Source organism: Trachurus trachurus (genome assembly GCF_905171665.1).
Source record: "Trachurus trachurus genome assembly, chromosome: 3".
In the NCBI taxonomy this organism is placed as follows: Eukaryota; Metazoa; Chordata; class Actinopteri; order Carangiformes; family Carangidae; genus Trachurus; species Trachurus trachurus.
The window spans coordinates 3,406,719-3,425,997 of record NC_139893.1 but is presented as its reverse complement, the minus strand read 5'-3'; the positions used below and the strand labels follow the sequence as shown (position 1 = coordinate 3,425,997).

The window sequence follows — 19,279 nt, the reverse complement described above, 5'->3', positions numbered from 1 at the left end:
GTTCGAGAAAAAAAAGAGCGAAAAAGAGCAATCATCAGAGTTTTTCAAACGTCTACTGCTCAGGCATACCTTAACCTAGAAACTCCTTTTAAACTTTAAACAGTAGACACAAGTCTTGTGTATTGGTGTATTAATCCACGTTTTGATAGGTCATATAGTTTTTGATCAATCCCTGATCAATGACCATGATCATTTTTAGAGAAATTATGAGATTATAATGGGTGTGTATTGCACGGAATGTTCGTGTCAAGAGTGGATGACATCATCGCTTAGAGTGAGAGAAGTTGTCTGAAATTGTCTGAAACCTTTCTCTTTCCACACTCCTCCCTGCCACAATTTACACTCTACACACATGATTTTTTCCAAATTTGTAGACAAACTTGTCCTGTCTCTCACAATGTGCTCAGAAAATCTGAGAGATTTACAGAATTTGAATTGTCAGCCTCTAAGTGCGGCCACGTCTGTCACTGCTCCTCATTGACTCCAATACAAAGATTTTCTGAGAGAAGCAGAACAGACCCCTGTTTTAAAATCACACGTTTCTGCAAAATATTTACTGTGGAAACACCAAAATCACACCAAAGCGTTCAGTAAATCCTTGTGACACTCACGTTCTGCTTCTTTTTCTGATAGGAGCTACGTTTTGTCAGAATAAGACCAAATGTGAGACCAGTGCAGAGGCAGAAAATCGCTCTTTTTCTCCACGTTTCTGTCTGACTCAGCCTGGGGGGCCTCTATCGTCATTGGCAACCACCTCAAGTTACCGTGGTAAAACAACTCTGTCTGGTAACGTTGTGTTATTATCTCACAGCGTGGTGAATGTGCAGGTCACAACTTGTCCACCAGAGCGTTGTGGAGTTGTTGGATTGTGTATTTGATGAGTTTGATGAGGGAAACCAAGAAATCCCATAATGAGCCTCCGTAGTGTAGCTCTGAGCAGCTCACGGCTCTGCTCCGCCGTTCTAAAAACAGCTTCCACCGACAATTAAAGGTAACGAACCTACTGCTATGACTATAGGGATTATGGCAATGGGCCAATTAGACAAAATGTTGAACTATCCCTCTAAGGTGAATATTTATTTTCAATAGAGGACAAGAGATAAACACAGGAAGTGTATACAATGTCCTTTTCCAACATTGATTTTCCATCCTTCTCGTGGTCGTCTCATCATCTCGTCTCTCACCGTGTCTGATCCCTGGTCGTCCTGCTCTCCTCTGGCGTCCTGCTCGTTGCTCTCCACGTCCTCGATCTCGTTGTTCTTGGCGTTTTTGGTGATGAGGTCCTGCAGCGCCTCGGCCACCTGGTACTCCAGAGTGTCGGCCTGACTGTCGGTGATCTGGGCGAACACACACACACACACAGACACACAGACACACACACACACACACACACAGAGAGCAGAGAGCAGAGGAGTGATGTGTTAGAACAGAGCAACACGTATTGATCCTAAACCGTCGCTCAGAGTCAGAGATCCGCCTCAGGGAGCAATCTGGACTCATTATTGAGTGTCAGAAAAGTAATTTACAACTAAAAACTGTGGAACAAAGCAGAATTCACACGTCTGAGAGAGAGACAGAGACAGAGGGTTGGTATTGATGAGTAAACGTCATTGTCCTGCTGCTTCATGCTGCGTCGGGGACAGAGAGGGTGTACTGTCTTTGAGGGTTAAAAATGTTAAGTTAAAGTTCATAATTTGATTATTAAGCAGGTCTAAAAAAGTACATGTTTTGGTTCAAAGAAACCGCGTCAGAGTGAGTGGTCTTCTTTTTGGTTCGGAGAAACCGCGTCGGAGTGAGCGCTCGGCTCGTCAAGTCCAGCTATGTTATTCTGTTACATGCTAGTTCTCATGCAAAAGGTGTAAAAGTGAGCACAGACGGCTAAACAGACTAACAGACAAATAATATTGTTGGACGCATTTGTCTTGGAGAATATATATCTGTGAGTATAGTATGTGAATAGTGTTACATGATTGTGTATTTTTGTGGTAAAGACATGATTAGTTACCGTATGTTTACGCTGAAAATACTTTGCTAGCTGTCAGTAGCTTACATGCTAACTCTTCATTTTGCTAATCTATGGATTGAAATGTATTCATACAATGCTACTGCAAGTACTGTAAGTAAATTGTGTTTCCATTTGTGATAATTTCAGTTTTACGGAGGAGAAATAGAGGACTCCATTAAAGGACAAAAAAAGATCAAGCCTTGTGGTTTTTTGGGATCGAGCTTCTATCCATTTCGTTAACTGACTGTCTAGCTTTGCATAGCCACACGCACTGCGAGGGCAGTACAGAGGGACAGACAGAGGGACGGACGGACGGACGTGGACCTACCAGACCCAGTTTGAGCAGCTTGGAGACGATCCTGTCGAACACGCCTCGGTCGTCCTCCTCGTAGATCTTGTTGGCGATCTTCTGGACGATGTCCTCGGCCGTGAGCGGCGTGCCGTCCACCTGCCGGAAACTCTCCGGGTCGTCTGACAACACACACACAACACAACACACACATGGTTAAATCACTAAACCGCCTCATTATATAATTTATCAGTAATTAAAAGATGCGCAAAATACTTAAAGGAGAATTCCAGTCATTTTTGACCCCTAAATCGTTGTCCTGATGGTCACCCAGTGTCCATCATCAAATATCAAACTGCACAAAATGGAGACCAACAAAATGATATATTTGACTTCTAATGCATCTCTGCATTCAGAGCATGTTCACAAAAGTGAATAAATATCAAATTGCACAAAATAAAGACCCACAAAACAAAACAAGATTCACTGCATTCAGGCCACATTATTAAGAAAGTGAGGAGGAGCACTACAACTGCATGTGTTCACGTGTCTCGTGTGCCTTTCAAAATAAGTTATTTTTCAAAATAAAAGACATGTCCAACATCAGATGTGCATTAAATATTATTAACTTTTTTGACCAGCTGTCCGCGACCCACTTTTGGGTCCCGACCCACCAGTTGAGAACCACTGGTGTACAGTATAAACAGTATAAACTTTGTGTTTTTGCATGTAGCCACTCACCTCAGATAACCGAACTCTGAAACATCCTGGAAAGACATTACTATCCCATCACAGAGCGCCTGCTCTCCCCGCCACAGAAACTAACACTTTGTCCTTGTTGTGATGATTTCTTTACTAAAATAAACGGTCAGAGATATTCTGGACATTACCACTGCTCTGCTCCACCGTTTATTTTTGTAAAGAAATCATCACAACAAGGACAAAGTGTTAGTTTCTGTGGCGGGGAGAGAAGGCGCTCTGTGATGGGATAGTAATGTCTTTCCAGGATGTTTCAGAGTTGGGCTATCTGAGGTGAGTGGCTACATGCAACAACACAAAGTTTATACTGTTTATACTGTACACTATATGAGTTCAGTGGTGTTTCTAAGGATTCCACTCATGTACCAGAGATATCTGATTGTTTTCTGAGTGTTTGTTGTGGTTGAAAGAATTGCCCCCATGGGTTAGCGTTGTGGCTATCGCTAGCGCCGGGTAGCCATGGTAACTCTGGTTTGCCTGCATCAATTTAATCACGTTTTTTGCTCCAACCAACACTGGGTGACCATCAGGACAATGATTTAGGGGTCAAAAATGACCGGAATTCTCCTTTAAATCACTAAACAGCCTCGTTATAGGCCCTAGACCTTTCATTTTTGAGTATTCTTATTTTTCTTTTCTCAGTTCCCAACATTCAAACAGCAGAAAGTGGATCCATCCATCCGTCCACTTCCTCTCTGTGTCTCTACAGTAACATGAGAGTTTACTGATCCATCTCCTCCACACCGGAGATGTGCAGTTGTTACAGCTTCACTCTTACATAAAACCTCCCTCACACACACACACACACACACACACACACACACACATGCACCATAAAAATAAACACTTTTTCCCGTATTGGCACTAGGTTGACTCATCACTGATGTTCTTCACTTTAGGCCTATTTCTGTCTGACAGGAAGTAAACACCTGAACCCACTCAGACTGCAGCAGCACCACATTTAGCTGCAGCGTAACCTGACCAGCTGCTTGTCATTGCCGACCTGACCGCACAAATCGATGGAGAGTGTGTGTGTGTGTGTGAGTGTGAGTGAGTCACTCTGCTTTATGCTGATATATCAGATTACTGCACAGAGAGACGTGTGCTGATGAAATCTACAGAGTGGTCCGACGACCAGCGTTATGAACGTGTTGTAAATGAGTTTAAAGAGGAACGGCTGAGACAGAAGCTGTGTTCGAAATCATCCACTCATTCCCTCACTCACTCCCATCATGTAGGCTACACGATGTAGGGAATGATGGGAGGAGAATTCGGACACTAGACAGTAATTTTCTGAACGTGGTTGCGTTTCTTGCTCCAGGTGTTGCTGTGACGGAAGCAGATGCGCCGAGAATCATGTAAACCAGAGGTTCTCAACTAGTCTCACTCTGGGACCCACATTTTCCCATGGTCATTAAGTCGCGACCCACTTTTATAGAATTCAAACCAAGATTGTGAATGATTCAAACCAAGAAGTGAATAAAAAAATATCAAACTGCACAAAATGGAGACCAACAAAACAATATATTTGACTTCTAATGCATCTCTGCATTCAGAGCAAAGGTGAATAAATATCAAATTGCACAAAATTAAGACCCACAAAACAAAACAAGATTCACTGCATTCAGGCCACATTAATAAGAAACTGATATCTTTGCATTCAGAGCAAATAATAAGAAAGTGAGGAGGAGCATTACAACTGCATGTGTTCATGTGGCTCGTGTGCCTTTCAAAATAAGTTATTTTTCAAAATAAAAGACATGTCCAACATCAGATGTGCATTAAATATTATTTACTTTTTTGACCAGCTGTCCGCGACCCATCCAGAACGGGTCCATGACCCACTTTTGGGTCCCGACCCACCAGTTGAGAACCACTGATGTGAACAAACCGGACACATAAAATAAAATAAGAAAACCCGGACACTTGTGGGAACATTAGAGGATGTGATTCTGTGTGGTTGTGTTTCTCGGACAATAAACTGTTGAAATATGAAGTTTGGTTTGGTCGACTACTGTTGTGTGTCCCGACCGTGAGCTGTGGCTGTTAGCTTAGCTCGTTAGCTGGTATTTACTACATATTCTACTACAGTTTCTTTATTAGATTGATTTAATGCTGCCTGTTATTGTTCGGATGCTGCTGCCCAACTCCTGCTGCTCAGCCGAGGTAAACGGAGCCAAGGCAAATACGTCTGAGGAGTTTACTGCTAAATAACCTAAAGAAATCCTAGCTAACATGCTAATTATCTTAGCTCTTCTTCTTTGGCAAAACACGACCGCATTGCATTGTGGGATACATACGGGAGTAGAAAGTAGTGTACGTCGCTTGTTCACTCAATTTTGCAGTGCATTGTGGGTGTTTTGTCCTCCACTACATAGCTAGTGGATGAAATTAATCACAGAGAATTCAAACACTACAAAATGGCGAACACACTTAGTGCACTACATCCATGATAGGGGGCGATTTACAACACAGCTAATGAGAGATTTAATTTATAATAATAATAATAATAATGATGTGTTTTTATCATATTAGAGCAGCTGCATCTTGACCATTGTGTTGTTTTATTCATGTTCCTGTGCAGCTCTGAGCCTGAGAGGAGGAGATAATCTGTCACGTGTTCAGTCTTTGACTCGTTCTGATCCTCATCATGAGCATGTGTGTTGTCTGCCGCTCTCGCCAGGTGACAGGAGGTTAAACATCACAGAGGTCAGTGTGTCGACCCGACCCGCTGCCTGTTAAAGGTACAGTTCAACATCACTATAATCCATCATAGCATCATAGCAGTATAGGTTCATCATCACCTTTAATTATCGGTGCATGTTGTTTTGAGATCGGCGGGGCAGAGACGTGAGCTGCCCCCTCATCAAACTCATCAAATACACAATCCAACAACTCCACAACGCTCTGGTGGACAAGTTGTGAGCTGCACATTCACCACGCTATGAGATAATAACACAACGTTACCACACAGAGTTGTTTTAGAGGGAAACGCAGCCGGAACTACATTCCAGACACGGCTGCTGGGTGGAGGGATTTCAGAAGAGAAAGTAGTTCAGAGTATTTGCTTCACGTGTCGTAATGTTACTTATAAATAGCCGAAGCGGAAGCAGGAAGTATGGTAAGGTGTTAGAGGAGCCGAGCGGCTTCATCAGCGTTGTATCATCTCCTCTAGTAGCGGCTTGGGTGAAACGGATATTTACAGACACCTAGAAGTTACGCACTAGAGCTTTAAAGCTGTAGCTACAGAAAAGAAAATTGAATTTGAGCCCACTGTGGGTCTTAACATTAGTGTAATAACTCATCTATCAGACGATGTAACCCAAACTTTGTGCAAAATTCTATTTTTGATTAAATCCGGGATGAAAGTGTGGTATTTTTTGCGTCAGCCTGCACACGATTCATCAGCCACTGATATTGGATCATAGCCTGACAACAAGCCAGACTATAATATCATTAACATGTCTAGTCTGGCAACGAGCGGTAGACCTCGGCTCAATCCAGGGGGCGGGATGAAGGCTGTCTTTCAAACTGCCTCTGCACCAATAGGGTAGCGCTACGACCAATCAGAGCAAAGAGCAGGATGACGTTAGCTTAGATTAGATTTGCTGCCGCTAGGGTGCAGCTAGATTTCTAGGCTAATTGGATCCGTCATCCGTCAATCAAACGTCTGAGACACACACACACACACGGAGCTCGGTCTCACCCCAAGCTTTGAATATCCGCGCCCGCTCGATAACGACCAATCAAATTTGTTTTCCTTACTCGGGTAAACTCGCGCGACAAACAGGACAAACGGTCATTTCTGTGCACCTTTAAATGTGATGGACCTACTGCTGCGACTATAGAGGGGTTACTGTATATTATGGTGAGAGGAGGATCTGACTAAATGTTGGACTGTCCCTTTAACACATCACCAGGTGCTCTTGCCCATGCTGCAGTGCTCACCCTGGTCCATCCCGTTCTTGGTGGAGTCGTAGTCCTCGGCCAGGCGTCGGCTCTTGGTGGAGTCGGATTCGTCGGGGACAAACTGATCCTCCTTCCCGCCGGCCGCCGAGTCCGTCGACTTCTGATTGGCTTCGGCCAGAGACTTGAGCACGGTGAGGTCATCACGGTCCTGGTCCTGGTCCTGGTCCTGGTTCTGGTCCGGCTCAGAGTCCTTGGAGGCGGAGGAGGAACGCCGGCTCTCTGGAGGAGAAGAAGGTTTAAATTGCTGTTAAAACAGTATCTCTTAGAATTTAATGAAATATGATTTAAAGCAGAAGTAAGTGATATATTTGTGTTAATATAAGTCTTAAATAGTTATATCTTCCGACAGCAATCACTTACATAGAGTGTTTGGACCGAAACACGGGTCTGTCAGTCACTCTGCTCTGCTCTGAGCCGAAGTGAAAACATTTATCGTATCCTACAGTTTTTATCCAATGAGGAGAGAGAACGGCATGCAGGGCTGTGTGTGCAGCCAAGGAACGCCGTGAATGTGGTGACATAGCGACGAGGACTGTTATGGTGCGTTCAAGGCAACTCGTAACTCGTATTTTTCCGACCGTGAAGTGGTACCAGTTCGATCTGGTACGAGTTCACCGGTCAGAAGTTACGAGTGGCCGTTATAGTGACTTTCACCGGTAAAACAGGTCGGAAAAACACGAGTGGGTTGCCTGGAACGCTACAAAGTCGTATTAAAGTTGTGACTTGAAGCTGTAATTTACGGTTTCAAAAGCCTGCCTGGAACGCAGCATTAGCCAAAACGACCGGATCGCTTACTTCTGCTTTAATATATTGAGGTTATGAAGAGGACCGGCTACAGTTGTGGTTGTACCCTTTTTCTTGGAGTGTATGATGTGTAGCCTATGAGTTGTTGAAGTGCATGGTCGCAGTTACTTCAGACAGTCGATGCTTATTATTATTATATGATCCATTTATTTTTATTTATTTACTTTGCAGGTGTATTGAAGTATTGAATGGAATCTGAGTAGAGAAATGATGATGTCTGTGTTGTCTGTCAAATGTCTGTCAGATTTTTTCTGTGGTTTGTTCATTATTAGGGAGCCTTGTTGTTTGTTCTTGTTGTGTCATGTATAAATGTGTGTTTCTCATGTGTATATGTGAATGTATGTTTCTTATGTGTAGATGTTTATGTGTATGTTGTGTGTATGTCGGACCCCAGGAAGAATAGCCAATGCTGTTGCAGGTGCTAATGGGGATCCTAATAAAGAAAAGAAAGAAAAAGAAAGCAGCAGAGACACAGAGGAGTCAGGAATCTGGACGGATGGAGCAGCAGTTTTCCTGGAAGCAGCTGCAACATGAATCCACTCAGCTCAGCGGGAGGAGGAGGAGGAGGAGGAGGAGGAGGAGGAAGTCGGCTCATTAATTGATTAGAGAATAAAGTTTCCTCTTACCGGCCGACTGCACGGCAGCCTTCACGCTGTCCGCCTCAGCGATCTGCAAACACACACGACAAAAACACCACAAATCATTCCCAGCAGCCTTGCAGGATATTAGCTGCATGGGATTCATTAATAGTGTTTGCTGCTGCTGCTGCTGCTGCTGCTGCTGCCGGTGTTAAAGCAGGTTTGTGTTTGTCCGGATATGAACTGAGCTCACCTGCTCCTGGACGGGCCGTTCCTCTGTCAGCTGTCTGTTGTACACACCTTTATCTGCAACACACACACACAGCCTTTAATTACTAAACCAGGCTTTAAAGGGATAGTAGCATTTTTTTTAAAAGTGGGGTTGTATGATCTCCAAATAGCCCCTAAGTACTTCAATTGCAGTAGAAGACTCTCTGCACTCCTCCAGTTAGCAACGCCAGCCCATAATAGCCCTGCCCAGAGATTTACAACATACATTGTTGTGAATGGACCCAAAGAAACAGCCTATTATCATGGCCTAAAAGAGGTTTTACCTGGTCCAAATAAAAACTGTGTTTTTCCTGCACTTTGAAGGGCTGGAAAACATTATATTATAGCGAACAATGGAACTGTGTAATTTTTTTTTCACGTAAAACCTCTTTTAGGCTGCTTCTTTGGGTCCATTCACAACACTGTATGTTGTAAATCTCTGGGCAGGGCTATTATGGGCTGGCGTTGCTAACGGGAGGAGTGTAGAGAGTCTTCCACTGCAATTAAAGTACTTAGGGGCTATTGGTAGATCATACAACCCCACTTTTAAAAAAAATGCTACTATCCCTTTAACATCAATAAACAGACCCAGATGCTGCATTAATTACATTTACATGAAATAAAATCACATTAAAACCCTCAGTCTGTAACTGTATAGTGCCACAGACAGTTTTGATGTGTCATTTCTGTTTTGTTTTTTTCTACAGTGATGATGTGTCCCTGCTCCCTCAGCTCACCAGGCCGGAGGCTGAACTGAACTTAATCGGATTATCAAACAAAAGATTAAACTGCGGCGAAAATAGATCACAAGCGGCCTAACAACAGCCGAGCAGAGCCGAGCCGAGCCGAGCCGAGCCACAGGCTGCTTGCTGCTGCTGCTGCTGCTGCTTTCTGCTTTTTATGTGGTTAGAGAAAACAACTCACTTTCCTGACTGACACGCTTCACTATAGCCTACATGACACAGTAGAGCTGGAGAGAAACCACGAATAAAACAAATAAAATCCTATCTAACGTGTCTTTAAATAATAAGCCGTTTACAAAGAGTTATAAAGGTTCAAACCTGTGATTATTAAATCAATATAGGCTATTATAAGGACATTTAAATCGATAGCCTATAAAAGCAACTGGACTTGGTTTTTTTGTCAAGTCCAGTTGCAGTCGATTTAAATTCCCTTGAGATAACCCAACTATGACCTGGACAAATGGGAATATTCACAGGCTTAAATCAATATATTGTTGATATTTTCTCGATAACTAGGCTACTGTAATAATGGAGCCGGCGGCTGTTCCTCAGGTAGCTACCATGTGCGCTGAGTAGTTTAATGATGTCATTATTATTATTATTATTATAGGCTATGTTGTTATTATTATTTAGGCTTTTTTTTTTATTCTCACCGGCTGGAGCTGTAGCCGGAGCGGTCGGCGTGGGGAAGCCGGAGATGAGGCTCAGCGCGGCGGCCAGAAACAGCAGCTGGAGGACGGAGGAGGAGGACGCCATCCTGGTCCCGGTCTTCTGCTGTCCTGGTCCTGGTCCTGGTCTCTGGTCCTGGTCCTGGTCCTGGTCCTGGTCCTGGTCTCTGGTCCTGGTCCTTCGGTAGCAGCAGCAGCAGCAGCTCTTCTACTCCCCGTGCAGACAGATTCTCCTCCGCTGGACAGATGATGAAAGCTGCAGGTCACCTCCTCTCTCTATGTCTCTCCCTCTGTGATTAGAAGCGGATAAAGCAGCAGATCGAGAGGCTCCGAAGCCCCGTGTGAGCTGCAGCTGCACCTGCCAAGGCTGTAATAGAGTCTGTAGCTACACCAGGACCAGGACCGGCCCCCTCCGGAGGGGGAGGAGGAGGAGGAGGAGGAGGACGCTGCAAGAAGTGTCAGAGGCTGTTATGTTAATGAGTCCTAATGGAACATTTACACTGTAAAAAAAAAAAAAACAGCACATGAAGGGAAAGCTGCTTTGTTTATTAGCTATTAGTTTATTTAGGGGACATTGTGTGCAATGACATAAATCATTTACAGAAAATGAAAAGATGGTTGCACCAGATTTAGCTCACAGCTAATTTCCATCTGCAGTCCCAACATGTAACATAGCTATAACAAACAGACAAGAAACGCAGAGTGATACACAAATAGACAGTAGCCTATAGAGAGCACATAAACAATACAAAAACAACAGTTTCCACATCTAAAAAGATCAAGTGCAACACACCTGAGAGAGGTGTACCCTATCCATGTGTATTTATTGGTATTGTATGTTTTTATGTATTTTAGACATCCTGGCTGCAAATCAATTTCCCAACTGGGACAATAAAGATAACGTTGAACTTTGAACTTTCCTATATAATCAATGGAGAGAAAAGCTAAGTCTTACAAGATAAAAAAAAAATATATGAAACATTTTAGATATAGGAGCACATTTCATAGCATGGAGCAACTCAATGTGCTTTTTACATCAAGACAAAACGTTTAACAGCAAGAATTGTTGTCCTTCTGAGTCAAATTGACCCAATCTGTTCACTTCCTCCATCCATCCTCCTTCTTTCCTTTCCTTTTCCCATCCTTCCTTCCCTTCGTCCTTAGGCTACTTCTTCTTCCTTCCTCTTTTGATCCAGTTCACTTGGTCTGTTCCCTATCCCTCCATCTATCTTTCCTTCCTTTTCCCTTCCTTCTTTCCTCCCATCGTTCCCTTCGTCCTTCCTTCCTTCCTTCCTTCCTTCCTTCCTTCCTTCCTTCCTTCCTTCCTTCCTTGACCCAGGAGGACAACAGGAGGGTTAAACATACAGTTAAAAGCAAGAAAAGAGTATAAAAGAAAATACAGGAGAAAGACAGAGAGAAATATAGCTAATAAAATAGAAAACTAGACTCAAATAGAGCATAAAATAATTAATTAAAACAATTAAGAGGACTTTTACAGTGCAAATCCAAGATTCAGATTTAAAATGCTAAATTGAGACTGATTTCAGTTGCTTATTATTATTATTATTATTATTATTATTATTATTATCAATAATAATACTTTTTATTTATTTTTATCTGTTTCTATTCAAGAATTAATGACTTTAAATGATTTCCTTCTCATTGACCCATAACAATGTGCAGCCAGCAGGACAGTGAACACAACACTTGTTCATTCAACTGTTGTTGGTGCTGTTGTTGTTTTTTGCAGCGTTGGCGCAGAGGCTCCTCCCACTCCGTGTGCGTCATCACCGTCAACCTGCGTCACGGTTGTAGATCTTCCACTGGCCGCTCAATAGCAACCGAGATTAAACCAGCAAACAATTAGGCCCATCAACAAAGAGACAGAGAGAGGGACAGAGAGAGAGAGGGAGAGAATATGAGGCCACTTTATGACCGGTTTGCTCTCACCAGATCTCTGCTGTGATAACTACACACAGGCTGCAGGTGGATGAGGAGGATGATGAGGCTGATGAGGATGAGGATGGTCCGGCTCTTATCAGTGTCCTCCTGCAACATGAAGCTTCAATTTAATGACCCACCTCTTCTTCCTCTTCTTCAGCAGGAGGAGGAGGAAAAGGACATTCATAAATGTCGTTACACTAATCAAAAACCACTTTTTCTTATTTTTTGAAAATGAAGCCAAACAATACATTAAGTCTATTAAAAAAACCTATCAACATGAAAGCTATAAAAAACTTTGAATTTATGTACACTTTACAATGTTTTTGTATAAAAGCTTGTCTCTGCATTGTATTGTCTGTATTGAAACCCCCTGGCGATGTTCTGTTGGTGTATTGAACTGTATTGCACCATGTTGACTTAATAAAGTTTCTAAAAAAAAAAATTAAAAAAGAAAAAAAAAAGGAGGAAGAGGACATGTGCAGAGGAGTAAAAGGTATTGATACTGAACCACCAATAAAAATGAATAATGAATGATATAAAAACATTAGGCTCAGTAGCTATGAGGTGAAATTAACTCTCATGAAAAAGCTTCTGCAGAACTAATATGCATCAGTGAGACATCATCACTGCTAATGTGTCTTTAATGTTAATCCTCTGGTTTATGAAAGCTCTCTCTATATCAGTGCTGTAGTCTAATATACTGCTGCTTTTTACACTGTTCATACCTGTATCACATTGACTTCATTATAGTTAGATAGTCTTGTTGTAGGAAAGGCGAAGCAACTTTATTTATACAGCGCATTTCATACTAAGGGGTAACTCAATGTGCTTTACATAAAAACATATCATTTAACAGTATGAGTTGGAAAAGGAAAAAAAAAACATAAAAAAAAATTAAAAGTTGAAAAAAATAAAACCCCAAATAGTAAAGTGGAAACATTAAACATAAAAAAAATATATAACAGTAATATAAAACACATACATGCTCTCATAATAAAAACTAGACTACAATAGAGCATAAAATATGAGTTTGCAGCATGAAATATGTATATTAAAACAATTAAGATCCAAGATGAGGATTTAAAGTTCTTTAAAAGAGCTCAGCCATGAGTACATGAACATTTTAAAACTGCTTAGAGTTGGGTTTGTTTTCAGTTCTGCTGGTAGAAGAAGGCAACTGAGGTATTAATGTATTCTGTATTGTATTGTATTGTATTGTATTGTATTGTATCCTTTGTATTTGTATCCATTATTCTTCATAGAGTTGAAGACTATTCATCCTGGTCCACATTAAATCAAACAATTATTACAACAGTTATTACAGCATTTATACAAATAATTACATAAAATCATTCATCCTGAATATATTAACATGATTATAGAAATGTATATTAAGTAGTAGCCTACTACAATGTAAAAGTGTTAACATGATCAAGAGGAATTATAGTTTTTTACATGATTATGGAAGAGTATACATGAGGTAACCTGAAGCATATACTGTATGTACCAAGCTGTTCAATTTAAGACTTTATAAAGTCATGAAAATACTTTTTAATGGGATAGTTCACCCAAAATTCAAATTTCACCCATTATCTACTCACCCTCATGTCAACTAAGAGCTGTGAGAATATTCAGAGTCCTCCGTGCCTTCTCGGAGTTACGAGGGGGTCCGCGCAGCAGTATTTGTCCATATAATGGTTGTGAATGGATACCACTTTTCTTCGTCCAAAAAGACACACCAAAAAACATCCAAATACCTCCATGCTGCTCGTCTGTAATGTCCCTCTTGTATTGAAGCCCCGACATGAGAAATTGTTCCGAAAAAAATGAAATAAGTCTATAGTTTAAGCTTGTTTGTAGGAGAAGCTCCCAGTGTCTCGGTTCACTGCTCCTCCTGTGTCACTGACCGGCGGAATAATTTTTCATGTTGGGGCTTCAATACAAGACGGACATTACATACGAGCAGCATGGAGGTATTTGGATGTTTTTTGGTGTGTCTTTTTGGACGAAGAAAAGTGGTGTCCATTCACAACCGTTATATGGACATGCACTGCTACGCCGAGACCCCCTGTAACTCAGAGAAGCCACGGAGGACTCTGAAACTTCTCCCAGCCCTTAGTCCACATGAGGGGGAGGAGATAGTAGAAATTCTATTCCTTTAATACTTTTCAAGACCCTGCAGATACCCTGTATGAGGTTAAATAAATATGACTGGACTCTCACAGGAGTCAGTTCACTGTGTTCAAGCAGCAAAGAGCTGTAGAGATGATGATGATGATAATGATGTCGTCTTCACTTCAGTGCATTTCCTTGTGTTAGAGAGTTGATTTAGAGCCGTTCACTGTGCACTGCAAAAACTCAACATCTTTCCAAGAATATTTGTCTTATTTCTTGTCAAAAAGTCTCATTTCTAGTCAAAACTAAACTCTTTTCATGTAAACTAGGACTCGTCAACTAAAAATGTACTTGTTTTGAGATAATTTTCACTTGTTTCAAACATATTTCACTTGAAATGAGTAGAAAAATCTGCCAGTGAAAGCAAGTTTTTTGTGCTTGTAATAAGAAAGAAAAACTTGCTCCACTATCAGATTTTTCTACTTATTTCAAGTGAAAATCTGCTTGAAAGAAGTAAAAAAAGTGTCTAAAAACAAACTACTTTTTAAATGTGATGAGTCTTATTCTAAGTAGAATGAGATTTGTTTTGACTAGAAATGACATTTTTGACTTGAAATGAGACAAGTATTCTTGGTAAGATTTTGAGTTTTTGCAGTGTGTTCACTGTTCACTGTTCCCCACACGGTGAGTAGGAGGAGGAGGAGTGAGTCTGTTATAGCTTCAACCTGCTAACATCCACTGTCACTGCTGGCTCAGTTCTCTTGTTCAACATGATGCTGTCATATGATGCAACGCTGCTTTTTAACAGCTTAGTAGGAAAAGCACAGGTGTTACTATCATTATTATTTATTATTATATGTACAGTATTTCCTTCTGTTGTATCATACCTGATGCAATACTCTAATACTTATGCAATATTTCTCACTTCAATTCAACTCAAATTTTATTCATATATGGCACATTTAAAAACAACCTCAGTTGCCCAAAGATCGTTGTCCTCCACTTTACATTAAAGTAGAAATGTATTTTTCTTTTTTTTTAACCCTCCTGTTGTCCTCCTAAGTCAAGGAAGGAAGGAAGGAAGGATGAAGGAAGAAAGGTAGGAAGGAAGGAAGTAAGGCAGGAAGGAAGGAAGGAAGGAAGGAAGGAAGGAAGGAAGGAAGGAAGGAAGGAAGGAAGGAAGGAAGGAAGGAAGGTAGGATGGAAGGCAGGAAGGAAGGAAGGAAGGAAGGAAGGAAGGAAGGATGGAAGGAAGGAAGGAAGGAAGGAAGGAAGGAAGGAAGGAAGGAAGGAAGGAAGGAAGGAAGGAAGGAAGGAAGGAAGGAAGGAAGGAAGAAAGGTAGGATGGAAGGAAGGAAGGAAGGAAGGAAGGAAGGAAGGAAGGAAGGAAGGAAGGAAGGAAGGAAGGAAGGAAGGAAGGAAGGGAATGATGGGAGGAAATAAGGAAGGGGAAAAGGAAGGAAAGATAGATGGAGGGAGGGAACAGATTGGTCAAAAAGGAAGGAAGAAGTAAGGACGAAGGAAGGAAGGAAGGAAGGAAGGAAGGAAGGAAGGAAGGAAGGAAGGAAGGAAGGAAGGAAGGAAGGAAGGAAAAAAGGATTGTGGAAAGAAGGACGGGACAAAGGAAGGAAAGAAAGATGGAGAAATACTTGCAATATTTCTCACTTCAATTCAACTCAAATTTTATTCATATATGGCACATTTTAAAACAACCTCAGTTGCCCAAAGTGCTGCAGCACAACATAAATACAACCCAGTGCTATAGCAGGAAAACAACACAATACAAGTGAAGAATCTCTAAAACAAGGTAAAATACAAATAAAAGCTGTACTTATACCAGGTCAAAAGTCAAAGTGTCCGTGTCAGCTTGAGTTTGAGTCCCATATTCTTGTTAAATAATAATAATAAACCATGTATATAATCCGTGTAGACCTATTTATTAGGGCTGGGACGATATGCTTTTCTCCCGACTCGATTCTTCTACGATTTTTTGGATGGAGATTCGATTTAAATTGAGATTCTACGATATTGCAGATTCTCTCTATGATTTTTAGTCTTTAGCATTTTTAACATTTATCTGCACACAAATACTGTAGGAGCCTATAAATTAACATACTCCATTATAAAGTGAACTTAAACCCTTTTCAAAACCTGTACTCTCTGTATGTAAAAAAGGCTAACAAATGCACATTGCACAATATTTAAAAAATAAAAAATAAATCGATTTTTGAAAAAGAAATCGATTTAAAAATCGTCAAAAAAGATATCGCGATATTTATGTGAATCGATTTTTTTCTCCCACCCCTACTATTTATACACATTATGTTCTGTTCTGTTCTGTTCTTATCTGAGGCCAAAGCAGCTGCTCAGAGCTCAACCAGCCTTAGTTTCATTTTCTAGGTCACTGACTGGAGTTCAGCTCAGTTTGCACCTGCAGACGAGAAGAGCACCGGTTATTAGTGAAAACACGTGTGTGTGTGAGTCAGTGTGTAAAGGATGTTAAATCTAATTCATTCATGTGTAAAAAGGGTCAGGCAAGTGAAGACAAAGACAGAAACGTGCTACACAACATTTACTGTAACAACAAGCAGTGTGTGTGAGCTGAGCGGCCGTGTTCACTTCAGGCCTATTAATAACAGAAGGGACAATTAAAGGTGAAGTGTAGGCAGCTTTGTTCCAGAAATGAAACATTTCCAACAGTGGGCAGAACAATGAACAGCAACTCACCGACTCTCCTGTTCTATTGTAATTAATTATAGGACGAATCGCCTTGTTGTTTACAACTACTTCCGGGTAGAAAACCAGCATTCGAACAATAGTGACGGACGAGAGTTTCGCTATATATATCTACTTTTTCATGTCACTATATCACCGTTTAGACTAATCTGATGTTTGTAAAGTCTATAAAACCAATGATTGGACAAACATTACTATTTACGTGTGCACATTTTTGTAATTAGTCATGGTTATCATAGATTAGCCGGGCTAACGGTTAGCTACCTGTTTAACTTAACTTTAATAACTCAGTGACTCAATAAACGGTCCATGAAAAAATATTTTCTCCAGCGGATATTTTAGTTACAACATGACTGAGCTAACTGGAGTAGTTTCATGTCGTGTCCCACAACGGGAGGGTTTTAACAGCTGACGTCCTGATGTTAGCTTAGCTACCGCCGTTAGCTTAGCTACCGCCGTCAGCTGTCCCTGTCAGCTGAGCCACTGATGCTTTCTAGACACTGTGATTCCCCCAAACTGAATAAATACAACACATAGCAACACAAAACACACACACACAGAAATAGTAATGTTTCTTCCATCATTTCAGATTTGTCTAAACAGTGATAGGGCGTGAAAAATATGATATATATAGCTAAACTCTCGTTCGTTACTATTGATCTCATTCAAATTACGTGCTGGTTTTCTACCCGGAAGTAGAATGTAAACAACAAGGCGATTCGGTCTATACAGAATAATATAGAACACCTTTTGGTTCATATTAAAATGTCAAACACAGACACCTTCCAGATCATTTTACAAAAAGTTTGTCTGTTTTTTTTCTACTATAACCTTCATTGTGACATTTAATCATAATATAAATAATAATTCCTTAAATTATACGGCATCTTTTAAAAACAAGGGTTTACAAGTTCATTTGACATAAAAGCAGAAACACAAGGACCAAGTATACCAGCTCTAAATTGAGCACGCCACACATGCAGACAGGCAGATACGTTGGCACAGCAGAAGACGGTAGAGTTTGTAATTTATGTGACATCCAATAGGTAGGGAATGAAATTCATTTTGTGTTCTACTGTCCTTTCTATGACTCTATAAGACAAAAACTGTTTAGTAAGGTAGATACAAATAACAAATGTGTGTGGTTAGACGATGCTGAGAAGCTAAAACATCTTTTTCAGTTGAATATATTTGCATTGTCTTTATTTCTTGAAAAGGCCTGGGCAACGAGACAAAGAGCGATATACAGTTGAGTACTGAAAGTCATCTTAAAATTGTTTATTTAATGTGGCACACCTGTGTGGCAGGCAATACAATAAAGCTTTTTGAATTGAATTGAATTGAATTGAATTGAATTGAATTGAATTGAATTGAATTGAATTGAATTGATTTGTGTGTTATTTGTTCTGCCTTTTTCTTTATTTTATTTTACTTTAAACGTTGTGTGGCTTTCACATATATCTATTACATCCGGTTTGCCTGTTCACCTGCTGCTTTAATCAACATCCCTTGTTCTTTTTTAGTTTTTAGTATGTTTTTATTTGAACTTGTATTATAAGTATTTTAAACTATTGCACTCTCCGCACCTTCTTTTTTTTCTCTTTTCTTTCTTGGATATGTGTGCCATTGTTACTATTGTAGTGTATGTAGCCTATTGTGTATGTATGTAGGCTATTGCAAGTACAAAGCAGCTGTTATGACGCCACTTGCCCAAGACAAATTTCCCTTTCAGGACAAATGAAGTTCATTTGATTTGATTTTGACTTGATACCAACAGGAAGGAATGTCTAATTTTTGTATTTGTCATTAAATGTGTCTTGTAATCCCATATGGGATGGACCATGGTGGCATGACAGGAAAATAAAGATTCATTCATTCATTCATTCATTCATTCATTCAAGGACAATGAAGAACCAACAACAGTGACATTAAACTCATAAGAGACAAAGTAAGTAAAACACAGACTGAGAGCAGGAGGAACTACAGGAAGATGTGAGAAATTAAAAGAGACAGAAATAATAACACAAGGGGGTGTAAAGCAAAAGTAAAAGTAGAGATAAAGAGATAAGAGCAGCTGAATAAAACAGTTCAACTAAGACGAGATAAAAATGCAATAAAAGGAAATAAAAAAAACAATAGAAATAGATAATAAATGACATTAAGGATAAACATTATTTTCTGACGGTAGGTTTTTGCCCTTCCATGGCGCCCGGTGTGCAGTGCACCATGGGAAGTTTGCCACCTTCAGACCGTGGGCTGACTGTACTTCCTGTCCTCTGCTGCCTCAGCAGTCTGAGACCAGGAGCTCTGCCAACACACACACACACACACACACACACACACACACACACACACACACACACACACACACACACACACACACACACACACACACACAC

The 19,279-nt window shown here is 40.7% G+C and overlaps 1 protein-coding gene across 1 annotated transcript in view; it reads right to left on the bottom strand.

Moving 5' to 3' along the window:
* scg3 (secretogranin III) overlaps positions 1-10,189 on the bottom strand; it is a gene marked incomplete at its 3' end in the record, with an annotated part of 28,835 nt that extends 18,646 nt beyond the window's left edge. The window contains exons 1-6 of the mRNA XM_083997056.1: positions 10,071-10,189; positions 8,658-8,710; positions 8,453-8,495; positions 7,002-7,241; positions 2,334-2,476; positions 1,185-1,337 (exon numbers count right to left, since the gene is read on the bottom strand). Coding sequence (XP_083853182.1) covers positions 1,185-1,337; positions 2,334-2,476; positions 7,002-7,241; positions 8,453-8,495; positions 8,658-8,710; positions 10,071-10,173 — 735 coding nt within the window. The 5' untranslated portion in view covers positions 10,174-10,189. The remainder of the gene's footprint in view (positions 1-1,184; positions 1,338-2,333; positions 2,477-7,001; positions 7,242-8,452; positions 8,496-8,657; positions 8,711-10,070) is intronic.
* Positions 10,190-19,279: the final 9,090 nt, after the last annotated feature.